This window comes from Mobula birostris, chromosome 10 (genome assembly GCF_030028105.1).
Source record: "Mobula birostris isolate sMobBir1 chromosome 10, sMobBir1.hap1, whole genome shotgun sequence".
Taxonomy (NCBI): domain Eukaryota; kingdom Metazoa; phylum Chordata; class Chondrichthyes; order Myliobatiformes; family Myliobatidae; genus Mobula; species Mobula birostris.
Window position 1 is genome coordinate 118,968,215 of NC_092379.1, and position 20,082 is coordinate 118,988,296.

General features: G+C 41.6%; 1 protein-coding gene and 2 non-coding genes across 3 annotated transcripts; 2 read left to right on the forward strand and 1 right to left on the reverse strand.

Moving 5' to 3' along the window:
- The first annotated feature begins 9,237 nt into the window (after positions 1 to 9,237).
- On the forward strand, positions 9,238 to 9,350 carry trnal-caa (transfer RNA leucine (anticodon CAA)). The gene is made up of 2 exons: positions 9,238 to 9,275; positions 9,305 to 9,350. It is a non-coding gene; the product is annotated as a tRNA-Leu (tRNA).
- A 707-nt stretch (positions 9,351 to 10,057) lies between these two features.
- Positions 10,058 to 10,171, reverse strand: trnal-caa (transfer RNA leucine (anticodon CAA)). Its single transcript has 2 exons — positions 10,134 to 10,171; positions 10,058 to 10,103 (listed from the first exon to the last, which is right to left on the reverse strand). It is a non-coding gene; the product is annotated as a tRNA-Leu (tRNA).
- Positions 10,172 to 10,692: 521 nt separating this feature from the next.
- On the forward strand, positions 10,693 to 18,468 carry cox7b (cytochrome c oxidase subunit 7B). The gene is made up of 3 exons (XM_072270865.1): positions 10,693 to 10,800; positions 17,592 to 17,716; positions 18,267 to 18,468. The coding sequence occupies exons 1-3, from the start codon at positions 10,764 to 10,766 to the stop codon at positions 18,342 to 18,344; spliced, it is 240 nt and encodes a 79-aa protein (XP_072126966.1). The 5' UTR covers positions 10,693 to 10,763; the 3' UTR covers positions 18,345 to 18,468.
- Positions 18,469 to 20,082: the final 1,614 nt, after the last annotated feature.

Consider the following 20,082-nt stretch of genomic DNA (forward strand, 5'->3'; position numbering starts at 1 on the left):
CGTGCTCGTCTTCCAGGCCACATCCTTGGGATATCAAAAAGCAGCTGGTTGTGAGGCCCTGACAGCGGGTCCTGTTCCTGCAAGGAGCCAAAATCAGAGTGTAACTCTAGGTCAGGGTCTACGAAAGAACCTTGAAAAGGGAAAAAAAAGAGATATCAAAGATAGAAGTAAGCTGAATATCCAAGCACTTTTTTCCAATTTGCTAAGGAACCATATACACTTTGTGTGGATGCCATGCTTGATGCTCCCCAATATGTTCTGCCTCATGGGTGAAAATAATAATTACAAGAACCTGTGTCATTAAATCATTTAAATTCAAATAGGTTACTCCAACCTCTTGGCAAGTGCATTACCAAAATATCTCCTGTTCCACCAGGGGCCAAGCACCCTTGACCATAAAAGATGCCTACCAATCCACCCACAATTTAGTAAATCATTCCACTAGGCTGTACCCTTCTCCCTACATACAATCAGAAACTGAAATGTGAGGATCAAGTCAGAAAATCAAATGATTTTGGTCTGAGGAAATAGATGAGCTTCTATGTGACTGCTTTCAGTTGGTAGAAGACGGGAGAAGAAAATGGTAGTGCGATGCGCGCATGCGCGCAGCTCTCCAGTGAAAATGATATCGTTTCTGTTAAATAGGGGCCGTGGACAATTCTGATTTGATGGAGACAGACGTGAAAGCACGGAGGAATATCTGGAGAAATTTCTGAAATGCTGGTTCGCTGCCGCTGTTACTGGGCGATCAAGAATCTTCAGGAGGGAAGGCCCCAAAATCCCCGGCTTTGCCTGCTGCTGGCGACCGAGGCTGAGGTCAAATCATTTGGATAGAGATGGTGCTCGGTACTCGGTATCGGAGGGCTGATCAGAGCTCAAAGTTTTCGCAGGACTTAAGAGTCGGACTGTGGTCGGGCATGGCAAGGAGAGTTTTCTTCCTTCTCCTGTCTGCATGAGATGTGGGACATTTGAGAGACTTTGAACTTTTTTACTGTGCCGTGGCCTGTTCTTCATCAAGTTATGGTATTGTTGCACTGTTGTAACTATATGTTATAATTATGTGGTTTTTGTTAATTTTTCAGTCTTGGTCTGTCCTGTGTGTTTGTGATATCACACCGGAGGAATATTGTATCATTTCTTAATGCATGCATTATTAAATGACAATAAAAGAGGACTGTGTGTCTTCATAATCTAATCTAATCTAATATTCAAAGACTCAGCCGCCAACCTAGATGAATATGTCACCAACATCGTGAATTGTCAACAGCAAGTGTGTAAAGAACTATTGTATGATAAAGTTCGCTCCAGGTGTTCTCAAACTAGAAACTATGGATGAACCAGGAGATCCACTCCTCATTGAGGTCCAGGACTGCCGTGTTCAATTCTGGCAACACTGACCAGATATCAAGATACAACTTTAGCAAAGCTATCAGCAAGGCAGAAGACAATGTCAGTCCAAAATTAAGTCCCAGACCAGATGCCATTTGTGGCAGGGCTCATATGCCATATCAGGTTACAAAACAAAGTCAGGCAGTGTCACTGATAACAGTGCACCCTTCCTGATAAGCTTAATGTATTCTATGCACATTTTGAACAGAAAGGGAATGGAATTTTACCATCTGCCCCAACAGCCTCCAATGCACCTGAACCTAGAGTCACTGTTGCAGACTTAAGATCCAGAGAATGAAATCATGAAAGGCATTTGGCTTGGATGGTGTCTGGCTATGACCTTCAATCCCATGCAGATCAACTGGTGGGGTATTTGCAGACATTTTTAACCGCTTCCTACTTCAATCTGATGTTTCCACTCAACTGCCACTATAAATTCCCACAATCAAAATCAGAATCAATTCAGAATTGTGTTTATTATCACTGACATATACTGTGGAATTTGTTGTTTTGTGGCAGCAGTACAATGCTGACATAAAAATTAATATAAATTACAATAAGAAAGTAAATAATTATGTAGTGCAGAAGAGGAATACCGAGATATTGTTCATGGGCTGTTCAGAAATCTGACGGCAGAGAGGAAGAATCTGTTCTTAAATGCTGTATGTGAGTCTTCCAACTCCTGTACTTCCCCGCTGATGTAGTAATGAGAAGAATACTATGTCTTATGTCTTATTTCTTATGGCATGGTGGTGAGGATTCAAAATGAGGAAGTCCTTGATGGTGGGGAGACTTGTGCCCATGATGGAGCTGGCTAATTTTAAAATGCTCTGCAGCTTCTTTTGATCCTGTGCACTGGAGCCTCCATACCAGATAGTGATGCAAAATAATCCGCAGATGCTGGGATCTAAGCAACTCTCACAACACGCTGAAGGAACTCAGCACGTTGGGCAGCATCCGTGGTAACGATGAGTCAACATTTCGGGCTGGAACCCTTCGTCAGGACTGAAGAGGGAAGGGGCAGAGGCCGTATAAAGAAGGTGGGGGGAGGGTGGAAAGGAGAAGGCTGGTAGGTACCAGGTGAAAAACCAGTAAGGGGAAAGATCAAGGGGTGGGGGAGGGGAAGCTGGGAGGTGATAGGCAGGAAAGGTGAGAAGGAATAGGGGAAAACACAATGGGTTCTCCTTCTCCTTGCCTTCTCCTTCCCACCCTCCCCCACCTTCTTTATAGGGCCTCTGCCCCTTCCCTCTTTGGTCCTGACGAAGGGTTCCGGCCCGAAACGTCAACTCATCCTTTCCACGGATGCTGCCTGACCTGCTGAGTTCCTCCAGCGTATTGTGAGATAGTGATGCAACCAGTCACAATATATTTGTTGAAAATTGGTGATATACGAAATATTCTCAAACTCTTAATGAAGTATAGCTGCTGGCGTGCCTTCATCATTATTGCATCAATACTTTGGACTCAGGATAGATCTTTTGAGAAGTTGATGCCCAGCAACTTAAAGTTGCTCCACCGTTCCACTGCTGACCATTCAATGAGGATTGGAGTGCATTCTCCCAACTTACCCTTTCGAAGTCCTTCATCTTGCTGAGGATGAACACAAAGTTGTTGTTGTGGCATCACTCAACTAGCCAAACAATCTTGCTCCTACATGCCTCCTCGTTGCCATCTGAAATACTGTTGACAACCATTGTGCCATCAGCATATTTATTGATGGTGTTTGCCTTGCGCCTTGCCAAACAGTTATGAGTGCGGAGGGTGTTGAGCAGTGGGCTAAGCATGCATCCTTGAGGTGTGACTATGTTGAATGTCAGCGAGAAGGAGACATTATTACCGATCAGGACTGACTCTGGTCCCCTGATGAGAAATAATCTCATTGCACAGGGAGGTACAGAGGCCCAGGTTTTGAAGCTTATTGATTAGCAGAGAGGGAATGATTGTTGTGTATTTAATATTTCAGTGCTATTTGAGTAATATTGTAAATATATTGCTTGATTAAGCATTCTTTGTTGTTTACTTAATGAATTGTGGGTTATATGTAGAACTACGTAAATGGCATACTTCATTATGCTGCCATGCTTACAGTAAAAAAAAACTGGTTATACTCACATTCCTGGCTCCCTTGATTTTCTTTCAATTAGTTTTTATGTTTTTGAGTAACAAAACAGTGATGGTGTTGAATGCTGAGCTGCAATCGACAAACAGCAGCCTGATGAAACTGTTGCTGTTTTCCAGGTGTCGAAAGCCAAGTGCAGATCAAGGCTGTTTAGCTTCTCTTGATAAAACAAACCTCTCTTCCAAGAATTAGCCTAACAAGCCTTCACTGGATATCCTTCAATGTGACTTATCCAGGTAATGCAGTCTTCATCCACTCAACCTCTCCTCATAAGGAATTGCTTTTTGAGGAGAAACCGAGTATCCTATATTCTCCATCGTGTTGGTCCACAATTTTGAAGAATTTGTATACCTTTTCCCAAATAAATAATGTGCTTAATTACCAATGATCTAAAGCAATTTCCTATTGCAGTTCACAGGACGTTATTGCAAGAGGAATTGTGGGCTTTCCCAGAAGTTTGCTGACACCTGCTGCTCATTTCCGCTCTGCACTAGAAGATATTGTTTAGATTGTCTTGTAAATGAAACACTCAAGCTATCCAACGACACTAAAACAATTTATTTTAGACAGTATGTTTTCTCTGTCACATTCATTAATATTCTTACGTAATAACCTTTAATTCAGTAATTTCAGTTATGTTTTATACAAATCATTCTTTCATATTCTAGCAAATGTAATTAAATGTTTTAGAAAATACACAAGGGACGGGAGAATTTCTCACTTAACTCACTTGTACAAGTGCACACTTTAATTGGAGTTATGTCCTCGGATTCAATGTCCCAGTCTTCTTACAGCATATCTTATGTATTTTACCTTTTATCTTATTTGACATTTGTTTTAAAATAATCCATGCTCTATATCACTTAGTAAAAAACTTTTTCAGCTTGCCCTTCTGTTCTTTTTGTTTTGTCATTTCTAATTTCCCAGTCAGTGAGAAACATTTTATTATTTATATTTTATGTTCTGTTACAGTTGTGAGGGCTTTTATCAAAAAATCTCAATCATCTGTCATATTATAAAACTATTTTCCACTGCTATTTCTATGTTAATCATTTTATGTAATTATTTAATGTTAATTAAATAGCATATGTTTAATGTTCATTGTCTAGTTCTGAAAAGTCTGACAACTTATGTGTATAATTTTATTACCTTTCCAAAGTAAAATATTCTGCAATTTTCAAACATAATTAAAAATCCAGAATTATCAATTTTTGGAGTCCAGAATTATTTCCAAATCTATGTTTGAGTTGTAATGATATGTCTGTAGTAATTATTCTTGAGAATGTATTGACATGGAACGTATTCAACCTTCAAGCATGATGCACCAGGACTGATCATATTCATACACTGCTTTCACAAAGTCAACTTTCTATCACAGATCACTGATTTCTTTTTCTTCTCGTTCCAGATCACTTCCCCAGTTTTAGTGCCCTCTCTTAATGCAAGCTAGCAATCCAATCTGGAAAACCTTACCAATTTGTACAGAACTGATTGAATGGTTATGCAGAAACTCATTCCCCATATTGGTTATACAGTAGATTCTGGTTAATTGGGACACATTAAGATGAGTACATTTTAGCCCAATTTAGCAGCTGCTCCAGTTAGCTGAAGTTTCATGGAAATTGTTAAGATGATAGAAAAAAAACGAACTACCATTTAACTGAGTAACAAATTATGTATTTAAATGAAATTCAGAACAAATTAGAACACTATCAATACTACTACAGTACTATAAAACTGTGTATTAATTCCTAATATTTGTTGATGCAGGAAATCATCCGATGTATGGTGGCGGGTTCCTTTGATTGACAGTAAAGGAACCAGATCAGCACAGATACCTCATGCAGATAATGGACTGCCTTCATACAATGCTATCGACGATTATGTCCTCCAAATCTTCACTTTCATTGTAACATTCAAGGTGAATAGCAACACACACAGAAAATGCTGGTGAACGCAGCAGACCAGGCAGCATCTATAGGAAGAGGTACAGTCGAAGTTTCGGGCCGAGACCCTTCATCAGGACTAACTGAAAGAAGAGCTAGTAAGAGATTTGAAAGTGGGAGGGGGAGGGGGAGATCCGAAATGATAGGAGAAGACAGGAGGGGAAGGGATGGAGTCAAGATCTGGACAGTTGATTGGCGAAAGGGATATGGGAGGATCATGAGACAGGAGGCCTAGGAAGAAAGAAAGGGGGAGGGGGAAAAACCCAGAGGATGGGCAAGGAGTTATAGTGAGAGGGACAGAGGGAGAAAAAAAGAGAGAAAAAAAGGGGGAAAAGAAAAAACAAACAAACAAATAAATAAATAACGGATGGGGTACGAGGTGGAGATGGGGCATTAATGGAAGTTAGAGAAGTCAATATTCATGCCATCAGAATGGAGGCTACCCAGAAGGAATATAAGGTGTTGTTCCTCCAACCTGAATGTGGCTTCATCTTGACAGTAGAGGAGGCCGTGGATAGACATATCAGAATGGGAATGGGACGTGGAGTTAAAATGTGTAGCCACTGGGAGATCCTGCTTTCTCTGGCGGACAGAGCATAGGTGTTCACTGAAACGATCTCCCAGTCTGTGTTGGGTCGCACCAATATATAGAGGGCCACATAGGGAGCACCGGACGCAGTATATCACCCCAGCCGACCCACAGGTGAAGAGTCGCCTCACCTGGAAGGACTGTCTGGGGCTCTGAATGGTGGTGAGGGAGGAAGTGTAAGGGCATGTGTAGCACTTGTTCCGCTTACAAGGATAAGAGCCGGGAGGGAGGTCGGTGGGAAGGGATGGAGGGACGAATGGACAAGGGAGTCACGTAGAGAGCGATCCCTGTGGAAAGTAGAGAGAGGGGGGAGGGAAAGATGTGCTTGATGTTGAGATCCCGTTGGAAGTGGCGGAAGTTACGGAGAATTATATATTGGACTCGGAGGCTGGTGGGGTGGTAGGTGAGGACAAGGGGAACCCTATTCCTAGTGGGTGGCGGGAGGATGGGGTGAGAGCAGATGTGCGTGAAATGGGAGAGATGAGTTTGAGAGCAGAGTTGATGGTGGAGGAAGGGAAGCCCCTTTCTTTAAAAAAGGAGGGCATCTCCTTCGTCCTGGAATGAAAAGCCTCATCCTGAGAGCAGATGCAGTGGAGATGGAGGAATTGCGTGAAGGGGATAGCATTTTTGCAAGAAACAGGGTGGGAAGAGGAATAGTCCAGGTAGCTGTGAGAGTCCGTGGGCTTATAGTAGACATCAGTAGATAAGCTGTCTTCAGAGATAGAGACAGAAAGATCAAGAAAGGGGAGGGAGGTGTCAGTAATGGTCCAGGTAAACTTGAGGGCAGGGTGAAGGTTGGAGGCAAAGTTAATGAAGTTAATGAGCTCAGCATGCGTGCAGGAAGCAGCGCCAATGTAGTCGTCGATGTAGCGAAGGAAAAGTGGGGGATAGATACCGGTATAGGCTTGGAACATGGATTGTTCCACAAAACCAACAAAAAGGCAGGCATAGCTAGGACCCATACGGGTGCCCATGGCTACACCTTTACTTTGGAGGAAATGGGAGACGCCAAAGGAGAAATTATTAAGAGTAAGGACTAGTTCCACTAGATGGAGGAGAGTGGTGGTACAGGGGAACTGGTTAGGTCTGGAATCCAAAAAGAAGAGGAGAGCTTTGAGACCTTCCTGATGGGGGATGGAGGTATATAGGGACCGGACATCCATAGTGAAATTAAAGCAGTGGGGGCCAGGGGAACTTAAAATCATTGAAAAAATTCAGAGCGTGAGAAGTGTCACAAACATAGGTAGGAAGGGATTGAACAAGGGGGGATAAAACAGTGTCGAGGTGTGCAGAAATGAGTTTGGTGGGGCAGGAGCAAGTGAGGCAATAGATCTGCCAGGACAGGCAGGTTTGTGGATCTTGGGTAGGAGGTAGAAACGGGAAGTGCGAGGTGTGGGAACTATAAATTTGGTAGCAGTGGATGGGAGATCCCCTGAGCTGATAAAGTTGGTGATGGTGTGGGAGACAATGGCCTGGTGCTCCTTAGTGCGGTCATGATCGAGGGTTAAATAAGAGGAGGTATCCACGAGTTGTCGCTGTGCCTCGGCAAGGTAGAGGATACCTTCAAATTCTTTGTAGTTTCTAACTTGATGAAGTGGTGAAATTGTTTAACTTTCACTCCTGGCAGTTTCTGGCATTTCTAAGCTTGAATACTTGAAACTGAAGTGGGCAAAGGAGTTCTGACTGTCTTACTGTTTATTTCTCACTAACTAACAGTGGCGAAACATCACTCCTTTTTGAACACAAGCACACTGACGCTATTTAAAAACTGCTTGCTCTAAGCACGGTGTTGTGTCTCAAGGCCCTTCAAGTGGACGTGTCTGAAGCTCGTTAGAAACTGTTCGGTAATGGTCTCCTGTCTCAATTAAGTGCATCGTGTCCCAGATAAGTGAATGGAATGCCAGCTATTTTCACAATAAGTTCCTTGTTCTTTAAAAGTTGTCCCAAATAAATGGCTGCCCCAATTAATCAATGACCCAATTAACCGGAATCCACTCTACTCTAATTTGTGCATATCAAAATTGTTAGTTACTGGCTCACGAAAGTAAAACAGAAATAAATTACTTGTCTCTGGGACATGTTCTGTTCATTTAATGAGATACATAATCTGTGGCATATCTCCATATACCCCTTTAAAATCTTTGGATAAGAAAAGTCTATCGATTTCAAATTTAAAATTAATAATCAGCCTCCAACCTGACGGCATGAACATCGACTTCTCTAACTTCCGCTAAGGCCCCACCTCCCCCTCGTACCCCATCTGTTACTTATTTTTATGCACACATTCTTTCTCTCACTCTCCTTTTTCTCCCTCTGTCCCTCTGAATATACCTCTTGCCCGTCCTCTGGGTCCCCCCCCCCTTGTCTTTCTTCCTGGACCTCCTGTCCCATGATCCTCTCGTATCCCCTTTTGCCTATCACCTGTCCAGCTCTTGGCTCTATCCCTCCCCCTCCTGTCTTCTATCATTTTGGATCTCCCCCTCCCCCTCCAACTTTCAAATCCCTTACTCACTCTTCCTTCAGTTAGTCCTGACGAAGGGTCTCGGCCTGAAACGTCGACTGCACCTCTTCCTACAGATGCTGCTTGGCCTGCTGCATTCACCAGCAACTTTGATGTGTGTTGCTTGAATTTCCAGCATCTGCAGAATTCCTGTTGTTTGCAGATGAGGCTTGTAGATTTCTTAGCGAAAGTGTTTCTGACATCATGCACACCTCTCTCCACCCCTACTCAAAAGTCCTGGCTCTGATTTTTTGTTCATAGTCCATTCACGTGCCCCCACCCATACCCCCAAGTTTTTCACCTGCTCACCAGCAGAAATAGTTTCTTTCTACCATTTTGCTTTCCCTTTACAGCATAGAATCATCAATCCTCATCTTTAAATTCAACGAGATACAACCCCACTTTGAGTAGTCTCCCATTGTAATTTAATTTAGAGTTCAGGTATAATTCTGTAGATCTACATTAAAAGAAATAGACGTTCTCTCCAAGGTGAGGTGCAGAAAACTACTACTAATGTGGTCTGATTAGAGATTTGATAGATTGCACTGTCTCTTTTACTTCGCTGAGACTTTAGTCTTTCAGATATTGAAAAAATATTTCATTTTTTATACTCAGATAATTTCAGAATCCAATTAGAACCCTAAATTCTAAAATTCCACCCCTCAGTTTTAATTTATTCACTGTCGTTCAGTATGTCAGGATGGCCGAGTGGTCTAAGGCGCCAGACTCAAGGAATAAACTCCTTCTGTAATAAACGGGTGTTCTGGTCTCCAAGTGGAGGCGTGGGTTCAAATCCCACTCCTGACATGACATTTTGGGCAGTGCAGTGGTACAACGGATGCTCCATGTGATCGTCAATGGTAGAAGTGGTAATGTGAGGAGAATATAAAAATGGGATTATAATATAATGGAATTATAAAATAATGCCCATTTCCATGTTGTATCTATGATTATGTTGTAGGATCCTATCAACAAGATGAATATATTTGGGAATTGATCTTAATTCAGTAAGTTTGTGAAAGTTTATGTTATATGCTGTATTAAAGTGATTTTAAAAATCCCTTTTGTCGATGGCTTCAATGAAATTCGACAATTCAGAAACATGACTAAATTCAAATATAATATAATTAGTACTAAACCACAAGAGTGAAAATAGGATACTGTACTTTAAGAATGCAATCAATATCATTCATTCTCTCGGCCCTGTTGCTAATAAAAGTGCTAATTGCAATTAAAATCCTGCGTGATCGAGGAAATGAAGAACCTTCATAATTCATATTTGAATTATTTTTCTCCATAGTATGAAATGGAACGTTGAAGAGTATTTATTATATGTATTGGATGTGGCCTAATATAAAATCACTTACAAAAGTCACTAGATATCAAAATAGAAGCAGGTATATAACGCTACTGCCAATCTACCCATTAAATGCTTTGAAAATTATAATAGATGATACCAAATCTTAATTTATTATTTAAACTTTTAAAATATTGAAATATAGGAAAAATATACATGTCAGAAGTGGGATTCGAACCCACGCCTCCAGTTGGAGACCAGAACACCCGCTTTATTACGGAAGGAGTTGATTCCTTGAGTCTGGCGCCTTAGACCACTCGGCCATCCTGACATCTATACCGAATACATGACACCAACTTCCATAACCAAAACAGAGACGTCGTGTGGTTATTTTTTCAGCAATAATTTAATTTAATTTTTCCTACAACACTTATTTCGGCAGCTGTCAATCTCCCCGTTGAAAGGCACCGGGTTCCAAGCTTCTCTTCGGAGTCGAAGAGAATTAAGTATTTCGAAATTGAACTCTTTTTCCATCTCGATTAAACAAATAAATAATCCCCTTTTTTCAATGTAATATAAACTGAATAAAACAAGCGAGAAGGGATTGATTTATTAACATTTATGAACAGAATGAAGGAGCGGGTAACCGCCTAGCATTCTGGGAACTGTTGTTTTCCTAGCTTCACCTTGCCTGTTGTACCAACTGCGCATGCGTTTCTCGAGCAGACGTTTTAGATCCCGTTTTCATTTTTGATTACAGATTACAAATAACTATATAAAATAAAAATACAGCGATTGCTAACGGAAATAATATTACTTTCCCCTCGGTTTCCTTGAGACCCCAGCAGCGGTTGGCGCATGCACGTTGCGGAGAAGGAACTGGGGCCATTTTGTGTGTTTGCCGGTGACCGAGCGCTGTAGACATGATCCCTTTGACCAGAAAACTTCTGTCTCTGTCCGGTAAATACAAATCCAGGGGTGGCTCAGCTTTAACTAAACGTGTCTTCTTGGCTTTGTGAATATTGTTAAAGTGCTGCATTAAGCCCGTTGGCGGTAGCAGAAGGCGGATGAGGGCATCAAGTTGACCTTGCATTGTGGAGGTTTAAAAAGAAGGAAACGGAATTGCAAAGACTATCATTTTTAACAAACATAACTTTTTCTTTATTCCTACCTTACTACTAAATATTGTTTTTACGTTCCTGTTTGATTATGAAAGAAGGTTACGGAAGGAAAGGTGGGAATTGCAGAGGTCTCGAGCACCTCCCAATAGAAATTGGAAAATTGCAAATGTTATATTTTTATTCAAAAACAGTATGTGGATATAAACTCAGTTACTGCTGATCAGTTGGCTTAACCTTTATATACCAGGAGAAAACAAAATCAGGGACAGTTTCATTATTGTCAAGATGGCCGTGTGATTTTAAGCATCACCCGCGAGGCCTAAAGTCCTTAACCATAAGATATAGGAGCAGAAGTAGTAATCAGAATCAGGTTTAATTTGTTAGTTTTACGGCAGCAGTACAATGAGATACATGATAAATGAATACAGAGAAAAAACTGAATTATAGTAAGCGTATCAAATAGTTAAAATAGGTAGTGCAAAAAAAATCAAATAAGGTAGTGTTCATGAGTTCAATATTCATTTAGAAATTGGATGCTGGAGAGGAAGAAGCTGTTCTTGAATTGGTGAGTGTGTGCCTTCAGGCTTCTGTACCTCCTTCTCGACAGTAACAGTGTGAAGAGGGCATGTCCTGGGGATCCTTAATAATGGACGCCGCCTTCCTAAGGCACCGCTTCTTGAAGATGTCTTGGATACAAGAGAGGCTTGTACTCATGATGGGGCTGACTAATTTTACAAGTTTCTGCAACTTACTTCAATCTAGTGCAGTAGCTCCCCTCCATACTAGACGGTGATGCAGACAGTAATGCTTGTATATGGGAGATTTGAATTTGAAACCCATGCTCCTCTTGACTTTTGGGATGGGTGGACTGCTATTTGATGATAGACTAGTTCAATTAGGTTTCACTAGACGTTCACTGAAGGTTAAATTCTGAGGTGGCTTAATTTTTAGTATGGGGTAATGTTAGGGATACGTTTTTTTACATGGTGGGTGCATAGAACTCCTGCTGGGGTGCTGGTAGAGGCAGATACATTTAACAATCAGAGATCAACCTTATTCAGCATATACATTTACATGTATTAGGGATTTGCTGTGTTGTGTTGGTCAGCAACAGAAAACAACACCCAACATTTATACACAATAAACAATTATGTAGAAAATAAAGCTAGAGGTTAAAGTACAGATATGGATTAAAATGTAAATGCCAGCATGTATTTATGATTTATAGCATAATAAAACATGATTTAAAGTGTTTACAATGCAATGATGGGGTATAGGTGGGGGGGAGGAGTCAGGGCTAACTAAAATGGTTGATCAGATTAACAGCCTGAGGGAAGAAACTTTTAAAGATGGCTTGCTGTGTTTGTTCTTATAGCACTATAGTGCTTTCCAGAAGGGGTTTTTTGGAAAAAGCCGTTTGCTGGGTGGGTTGTGTCAGCATCGCTTTTCCCTGCTTGCTTCCTTGTCCTTGACACACAAAGTCTTGCAGTGATGGTAGACTGCAGCCAGTGACCTTTTCTGCTGACCTGACAGTTGTATACTCTGCACCAAACCAGTCAGCAATGGCAAATCTAAGATGGGAACATGAATGAAAGAAAAATGGAGGGCGATGTAGGAGGTAATGATTATATTGATCGTAGAGTAGGTTAAAAGGTCGGCACAACATCATGGACTGAAGGGTGGATACTGTGCTGTAATGTTCTGTGACAGATTTGGCACACTGGATGAAGGGAGATATTTATCGTAACTGGGCATTTAGCATAAGCACGTTAACTGTAGAGATTTCAGCTGAGATGTATTTGCTTCTGCGTAGGATTACCCTGATGACTGTGATTTAGATGGCACGGTAGTATAGTGAGTAGCACAATGTCTTGCAGTACAGATGTCCTGGGTTTAATTCCTACCACTGCCTTTAAGGAGCTCTCCCTGTGACTGTGTGGATTTCCTCTGGGTGCTCTTTCCTCCCACATTCCAAAGACCTACCAATTGGAAGGTCAGTTAGTCATTGTAATGTCTCATGATGAGGCTTGAATTAAATCTGGAGTTACTGGGCTGCATTGCTCGAAGGGCTAGAGGGGCCTATTTCGCACTGTATTTCAATTTTTAAAAATAATCTCAGTCTCTGAGGGTGACACAAGAGCATCCTTCAGGAGGTTGAACACACAAAAAGCATCCAGCCTAGATGGGGTTGATGCTTTCCATGGGCGAGTACTAAAGACCTGAACTGATCAACTGACTGTAGTAGGTGTGGAGTACTTGGATTTTCAGAAGGCTTTTGACAACGTGCTGCACAGGAGGCTGCTTAGCAAGATAAGAACCTATGGAATGGTCTGCAGTATACCGGACATTCAAGAGTGTCAGGGAAGTGAGGTTTGTGCAGCGAAAATTACGACTGAGAAGGTGGTCAGGAAGCATAATGCTCTGAGGGTGGATTAATCTCCTGGACCTGATGGAATGCACCCTCGGGTTCTGAAGGAAGTAGCTGGAGAGATTGCAGAGGCATTAATGATGAGCTTTCAAGAATCAATAGATTCTGGCATTGTACCGGATGACTGGAAAATTGCAAATGTTACTCTGCTATTTAAGAAGGGTGGGAGGCAGCAGAAAGTAAACTATAGACCTGTTAGCCTGACATCAGTGGTTGGGAAGTTGTTGGAATTGATTGTTAGGGGTGAGATTAAGGAATACCTGGAGGCACATGACAAGGTAGGCCAAAGCCAGCATAGTTTCCTGAAAGGAGGATCCTGTCTGACAAACCTACTGCAATTCTCTTGAGGAAATTACAAGCGGGGTAGATAAAGGAGATGCAGTAAATGTGGTGTACTTGGATTTTCAGAAGGCCTTTGACGAGGTGCCGCACATGAGGCTGCTTAGCAAGATAAGAGCCCATGGAATTACAGGGAAGTTACTAGCATGGGTAGAGCATTGGCTGATCGGCAGTAAACAGAGTGGGAATAAAGGGATCCTATTCTGGCTGGCTGCTGGCTACCAGTGGAATTCCACAGGGGTTAGTGTTAGGACCATTACATTTTACCATGTATGTCAATGATTTGGATTAGGGTATTAAAGGATTTGTGGCTAAATTTGCCGATGATACAAAGATGGGTGGAAGAGCGGGTAGTGTTGAGGAAATAGAGACTCGGATAGTTTAGGGGAATGGGCAAAGAAGTGGCAAATGAAATACAATGTTGGAAAAGTGTATGGTTATGCACTTTGGTGGAAGAAGTAAACGGGCAGACTATTAGATGGGGAGAGAATTCAAAATGCAGAGATGCAAAGGGACTTGGGAGTCCTTGTGCAAGATACCCTAGGTTAACCTGCAGGTTGAGTTGGTTGTGAAGAAGGTGAATGCAATGTTGGCATTTATTTCTAGAAGTATAGAATATAAGAGCCGGGATGTGATGTTGAGGCTCTATAAGGCACTCGTAAGACCACATTTGGAGTATTGTGTGCAGTTTTGGGCTCCTTATTTTAGGAAGGATATACTGATATTGGAGAGGGTTCAGAGAAGATTCACGAAAATGATTCCAGGAATGAGAGGGTTACTGTATGAGGAACGTCTGGCAGCTCTTGGGCTGTATTCCCTGGAGTTCAGGAAAATGAGGGGGGATCTCATAGAAACATTCCAAATGTTAAAAGGCCTGAACAGATTATATATGGCAAAGTTATTTCCCGTGGTAGGGGATTCTAGGACAAGAGGGCACGACTTCAGGATTGAAGGACATCCATTTAGAACTGAGATGCGGAGAAACTACTTTAGTCAGAGGGTGGTAAATCTGTGGAATTTGTTGCCACGAGCGGCTGTGGAGGCCAAGTCATTGGGTGTATTTAAGGCAGAGATAGCTGGGTTCTTGATTTGCCAGGGCATCAAAGGGTATGGGGATGACTGGACTGGAAGAATTGGATCAGCTCATGATTGAATGGTGGAGCAGAGTCAATGGGCCGAATGGACTTCTGCTCCTATATCTTGTGGTCTTATGGACTGGGGTGTTCTCAGGTAGCTTACCTCTCGCTTTGGCAGTCTGAGGTATCCACCTACTTTAAGCAGGCTTCAATTGTACCAGTGCCTAAGAAGAACGTTGTAACATGCCTCAAAGACTGTGGTCCAGTAGCACTTACATCCACTGTGATGAAGTGATTTGAGAGGATGATGTTGAAACATACCAACTCCTACCTGAGAAACAACTTGGATCCGCTCCAATTTGCCTACTGGCATAACAGGTCCACAGCAGATGCCATTTCATTGGCTCTTCACTCAAGCCTGGAACATCTGGACAGCAAAGATGCATACATCAGGATGCTTTTTATTGATTACGGCTCAATAAGCTTTAAGACCTTGGCCTCAGTATCTCCTTGTGCACTTGGATCCTCGATTTCCTCACTTGCAGACCCTAGTCAGTTTGGATTGGCAACAAACGTCTCTCCAAAATCACCATCAGCAGAGGTGCACCAGAAGGCTGTATGCTTAGTCCCCTGCACTACTAGCTTTACACTTATGACTGTGGCTAAGCACAGCTCGAATGCCATAATTAAGTTTGCTGATGATACCACTGTTATAGGACAAATCATGTGTTCATCCATTGTTGACGAGGACCATTATGGTGTTGAGACTAGTGCGTGATTTGGATTTAAGTGAGGGAGAGTCGGCCTCAATCTCTTCCCAATTCCCATCTGGATCCAGTGGCAAGACAGAGTCGAGACGGCTGGAGATGGGACTAGGCGCAGTGGGTGACCAGGACGTCTTCTGTGTCTTGTCCTGCTCTACATGTTCCACGACACTTGCAGAGACCACCTTCTTGACAGTTGGACCTTCCATTGGTCTCGTCTGCTCAATCTGCCGGAGTCTGTCTTCACATGCTGGGATAGACAACTCCCTATCTCACCGAGGGTTTGAGACCCATCGGCTACCCTCACCTGGTTTAGCCGGCTTGTCGAAGCCATTGCCCGGGGTGTGGCTGCTGTCGCATGCAAGCAGCTACGGGGAGCTACAGGTGAGAGCTGAGTGCCAGGTGGGGACCAAAGGCGGACTAACTGCCTTGAAAAGGATGCGACATGTTCCCTCGCCAGAGGTGCTTTCCCTCCCTGACACCCCATACACCCCAGGACAAATCAAAAGGGATGATGAATCAGCAGATAGGAGGGAGATTGAAAATCTGGATGAGTGCTGCTACAACGACAACCTCTTATCAATATGAGCAAGACCAAGAGGCGGATTATTGACTTCATGAGGAGGAAACCAGCAGTCGATGAGCCAGTCCTGATCGGAGGATCAGAGGAGGAGAGAGTCAGCAACTTTAAATTCCTCAGAGTTGTCATTTCAGAGGACCTGTCCTGCACCCAGCACACAAGTGCAATTATGATGAAAGCACGGCAGCGCATCTACTTCCTTAGAAGTTTGCGAAGACTTGGCATGACATCTAAAACTTTGGCAAACTTCTTTGGGTGTGTGGTGGAGACTATATTGACTGGCTGCATCACAGCCTCGTATGGAAACTTCAATGCCCTTGAACAGAAGATCCTAAAAAAAGTAGTGGATATGGCCCAGTCCATCACGGATAAAACCCTCCCCACCCTTGAGCACACGTACATGAATTTCTGTTGCAGGAAAGCAGCATCCATCATCAGGGACCCCACCAGCCAGGTCATGCTTTCTTCTTGCTGCTGCAATCAGTTAGAAGGTACAGGAGCCTCATGACTTGCAGCACCGGGTTCAGGAACAGTTATTACCCCTCAGCCATCAGGCTCTTGAACCAGTAGGGATAATTTCCCTTGACCCATCACTGAACTATTTCCACAACCTCTGGACACTCATTATTTATTATTATTATTTCTTTTTTCTTTTGTATTTGCACAGTTGCCTTTTGCACATTGGTTGTTTGTCAACCTGTTTAGTTCAGTCTTTCATTGATTCTAGTATGGTTCTTCGACTTGGTGAGTATGCACACAAGAAAATGAATCTCAAGGTTGTACATCTTGACATATATGTACTTTGATAATAAATTTACTTTGAATTTATGGAAATAGATGCATTTCTAAACTAAGGCATCGAAGAACATGGGAAGAATTGGAATGTGGTATTCATATGATCAGCCATGATATTGAATGAATGAACAGGCTTAAAGGGCCTACCATAAACTGGAGCTTCTGCAAGATGCTGGAAATCTTGAGCAACACAAATGCTGGAGGAACTCAGCATGTCAGGTAGCAAATATGGAGGGAAATAGTTGAGGTTTCAGGCCAAGACCCTTCTTCAGGATTCTCCTACTCCTATTACTATTTTCAATGTTTATTTCTGATTAACTGTTCGGTTAGCAATAATTGGAGACCTGCGTGGATTTGTTTAGAAAAACAGTTGTATGTTACTGGTTAAGTGGCAGAGGATTGATGTAAATATTGTAAATGAACTTCCAAAAAGTATTCATGGATGCAGAATGGATTTTCATATCATTGAAGCATATAAGAGGTTGTAACAGAATGGATTGAAAAATGGCTGTAACAGGATATGGTTATGGGAAGGGTTGGAGAAATACTAGAGCCTTTTTTAGATTTTGAGAAGTTTTTTGTGCGTAGAAACATGATGTTGAACTGAATTTTAAAATGTTAACTATGGATATCTTTAAACATATTTAGGTCAGAGCATTCGCCAGATTGCAGCAAGACGAGCTCATCAGAAAGCTGGTCCTGACTTCCATGATAAATATGGAAATGCTGTCCTGGCAGGAGGAATAGTATTCTGTGTTGCAGTTTGGAGTTATGTGAGTATTAAAGAAAGTAGGATCTGGAGCCACTAAATCATTTACCATGAAGTACAAAAGGATTATGTATGGAACTTGTATTCTCTCATTAAACGTTTGTTGTGTTATTAGCAAGTATCAGTGAAAACTGAGTAAAATTTTATTTTGTCTTTCAGAAGTTTTTAAATGTTATTTAAGAACTTGAGTTAATTTGATTGTTTTAAATTTTTTTTTGATGAGTGTCTTCTTAAGAACAGTCTGTGTTGAGAAAGATGGTTCTTGGTGTTGGGTCAGTTGTCTGTTATAACTCCATAAGTGATGCAGTTGGGGGAATGGTGATCTTTATGGACCTTGCATGCATTATCTAATGTTTTAAAGATGGTTATTTTGAAATAAATTCAAGGGTACCTTGCTGTGGTTTTGTCAGTGTGCAAAAGTTATTTAAGAAAATCAAGCAAGCAAGTCTGGAAGTCAAACTTTTGTGCTGGAATACTGAAGTGAAGTTATTTTGGAGAAAACGATGTCCCTTGTGAAACTAATACATGCTTTCTCATTCTTTGTTTACATGTAGGTTTCTACACAGGCTGGAATCACGTGGAACTTGTCGCCAATTGGCAAGATCAGTCCTAAAGAATGGAGATCAGATTAGACAAAAGGACCAAGTGTTTGAAATGAAGAATAAAGATGGGCTGAACTTGCCCATTGCCTCGTGGCTAGTGCTATACTAATTTGCCTCTAATATTGATAGTAAATCAATAAATTTAATAAAACAGGTTGCATTTTTTGGAATTTTTATTTACTTTTGGGTATGTTTTACATGAAGCAAAAGACTGTGTGGTTTCAGTCATCATCTTCTTAAGCCCATCACCCTTACTGGGACATAGGGCGCCAACAGCAGCTCGCCAGAGTCCTCTGACCTGGGCCAGTCTTTCAAGTCCAAGTGTAGCTCTTCTATATGCATCTTCTAGGTGAAGATCCTTCCTCTCCCAGAGATGTCTGAGAGCTTCTGTTGGCAATTCTTTTCCACTGGGTTATTATGGGATGGGGTTGCTTGCCCCATGTCCAACTCTCCTCCTTTTGCAGCCGGACTTGGCACTGTCTATGGCGGAGTTGGGTTTGTCATCAGTAGTGATTAGGGACTTGCCTGAAATGTTGACAGTTTTCCTCCGCCTTCCAGCATCTGCGTTTTCATATCTCCCTAAGTTAATAGAGCTAAGTTAAACTCTTCACGTTAGATATCTATAAATGCTTTACAAATGAATACTGGGGGAATTGCAGAGACAGAAAAGAAGGCTATTCTGTCCTAAAACCCAATTTAGACATGGCAGACATTTGTAGTACAGGAGAAAAGGAACAAAGGTATATTGCAAAAAAAAAAGCAACATGCTCTTCTTGAAGGAGTGCAGAACAAGAAGTTTTATATCAAAGGTATTTGGAACTGGAGAGATGCTACACAGCGGATTCTAATAAGGATCCTAAACCTAATTGATAGTATATGATAATTCTTAAAGCTAATTTGCCACCAAGAATGTCAGCTGTAATATTTCAAAAACTATAGGTCACAGGAACATGGTGTTCTTAGAGCAGGAGGTCAGTTGGACTATTGACCCTGGTTGAGCTATCCAATAGGTCCTGCTGCTCTGCTTTTTCCTCATTGCCTTGTGATTTTAGCAACTTCTGCATTTATTCAAAGTCTTTGAAGATAATTGAATTTGTTTCCACTTGGTCTTCAGTGAAAGCGTTCAGAACATGAATTTTAAACATCTTTTCCCCTTATTTTGGGAGCTAATTGTAATTTGTACCTCCTTATCTCTCAATCTTCATGCTTCTCTCCAAATATATCCTTATTGCCCAATGTCAATTACATTGTATTTAAGTGCTAAGATATGTAATCTGGAGAGTCTTTGCTTTCTGATTCCCAGATCGCTACTAATGGCATTTATTTTTATTTCCTATGTTCAAGGGCTGCAGGTTTGAAATGATACAGTGGATAAAGGAAATAATAAAATATACAAACCTGCAGGTGCTGTCAATCTGAAAGGAAACAATGCTGGACCCTGCAGGTCAAACAGGATCTGCAAAAAGTGATTAGATTTGAAACTTCATATTGATGGTTTTTCATAAGATTATAGTGAATTACTAATTTTGCTAAACATTAAAAACTGATTGCACCACCTTAGCTCCTATTACCATTCCTATTCTGTAATCATCTTAGATTATAAAATTAACTTCTGGCTGGTTTACTCTGTCATTTATTTTAAATCCTATTTGATTTCAAATCTGTGCCATTCATTCCAAAGCTCCAATCATGAATTTTTTAATCGGTTTCCATCATGCCATTAGAGAAATGACAGATAAAGAGGAACTAATCCTTTGTACCATCCTCC

What these genes read in the sequence shown, in the direction of transcription:
- cox7b (XM_072270865.1), top strand. Translation starts at nt 10,764, where the DNA reads ATGATCCCTTTGACCAGAAAACTTCTGTCTCTGTCCG. An exon ending in AAAACTTCTGTCTCTGTCCG is followed by an intron (nt 10,801 to 17,591) that starts GTAAATACAAAT and finishes AAACATATTTAG; the next exon opens with GTCAGAGCATTCGCCAGATT. An exon ending in GTGTTGCAGTTTGGAGTTAT is followed by an intron (nt 17,717 to 18,266) that starts GTGAGTATTAAA and finishes GTTTACATGTAG; the next exon opens with GTTTCTACACAGGCTGGAAT.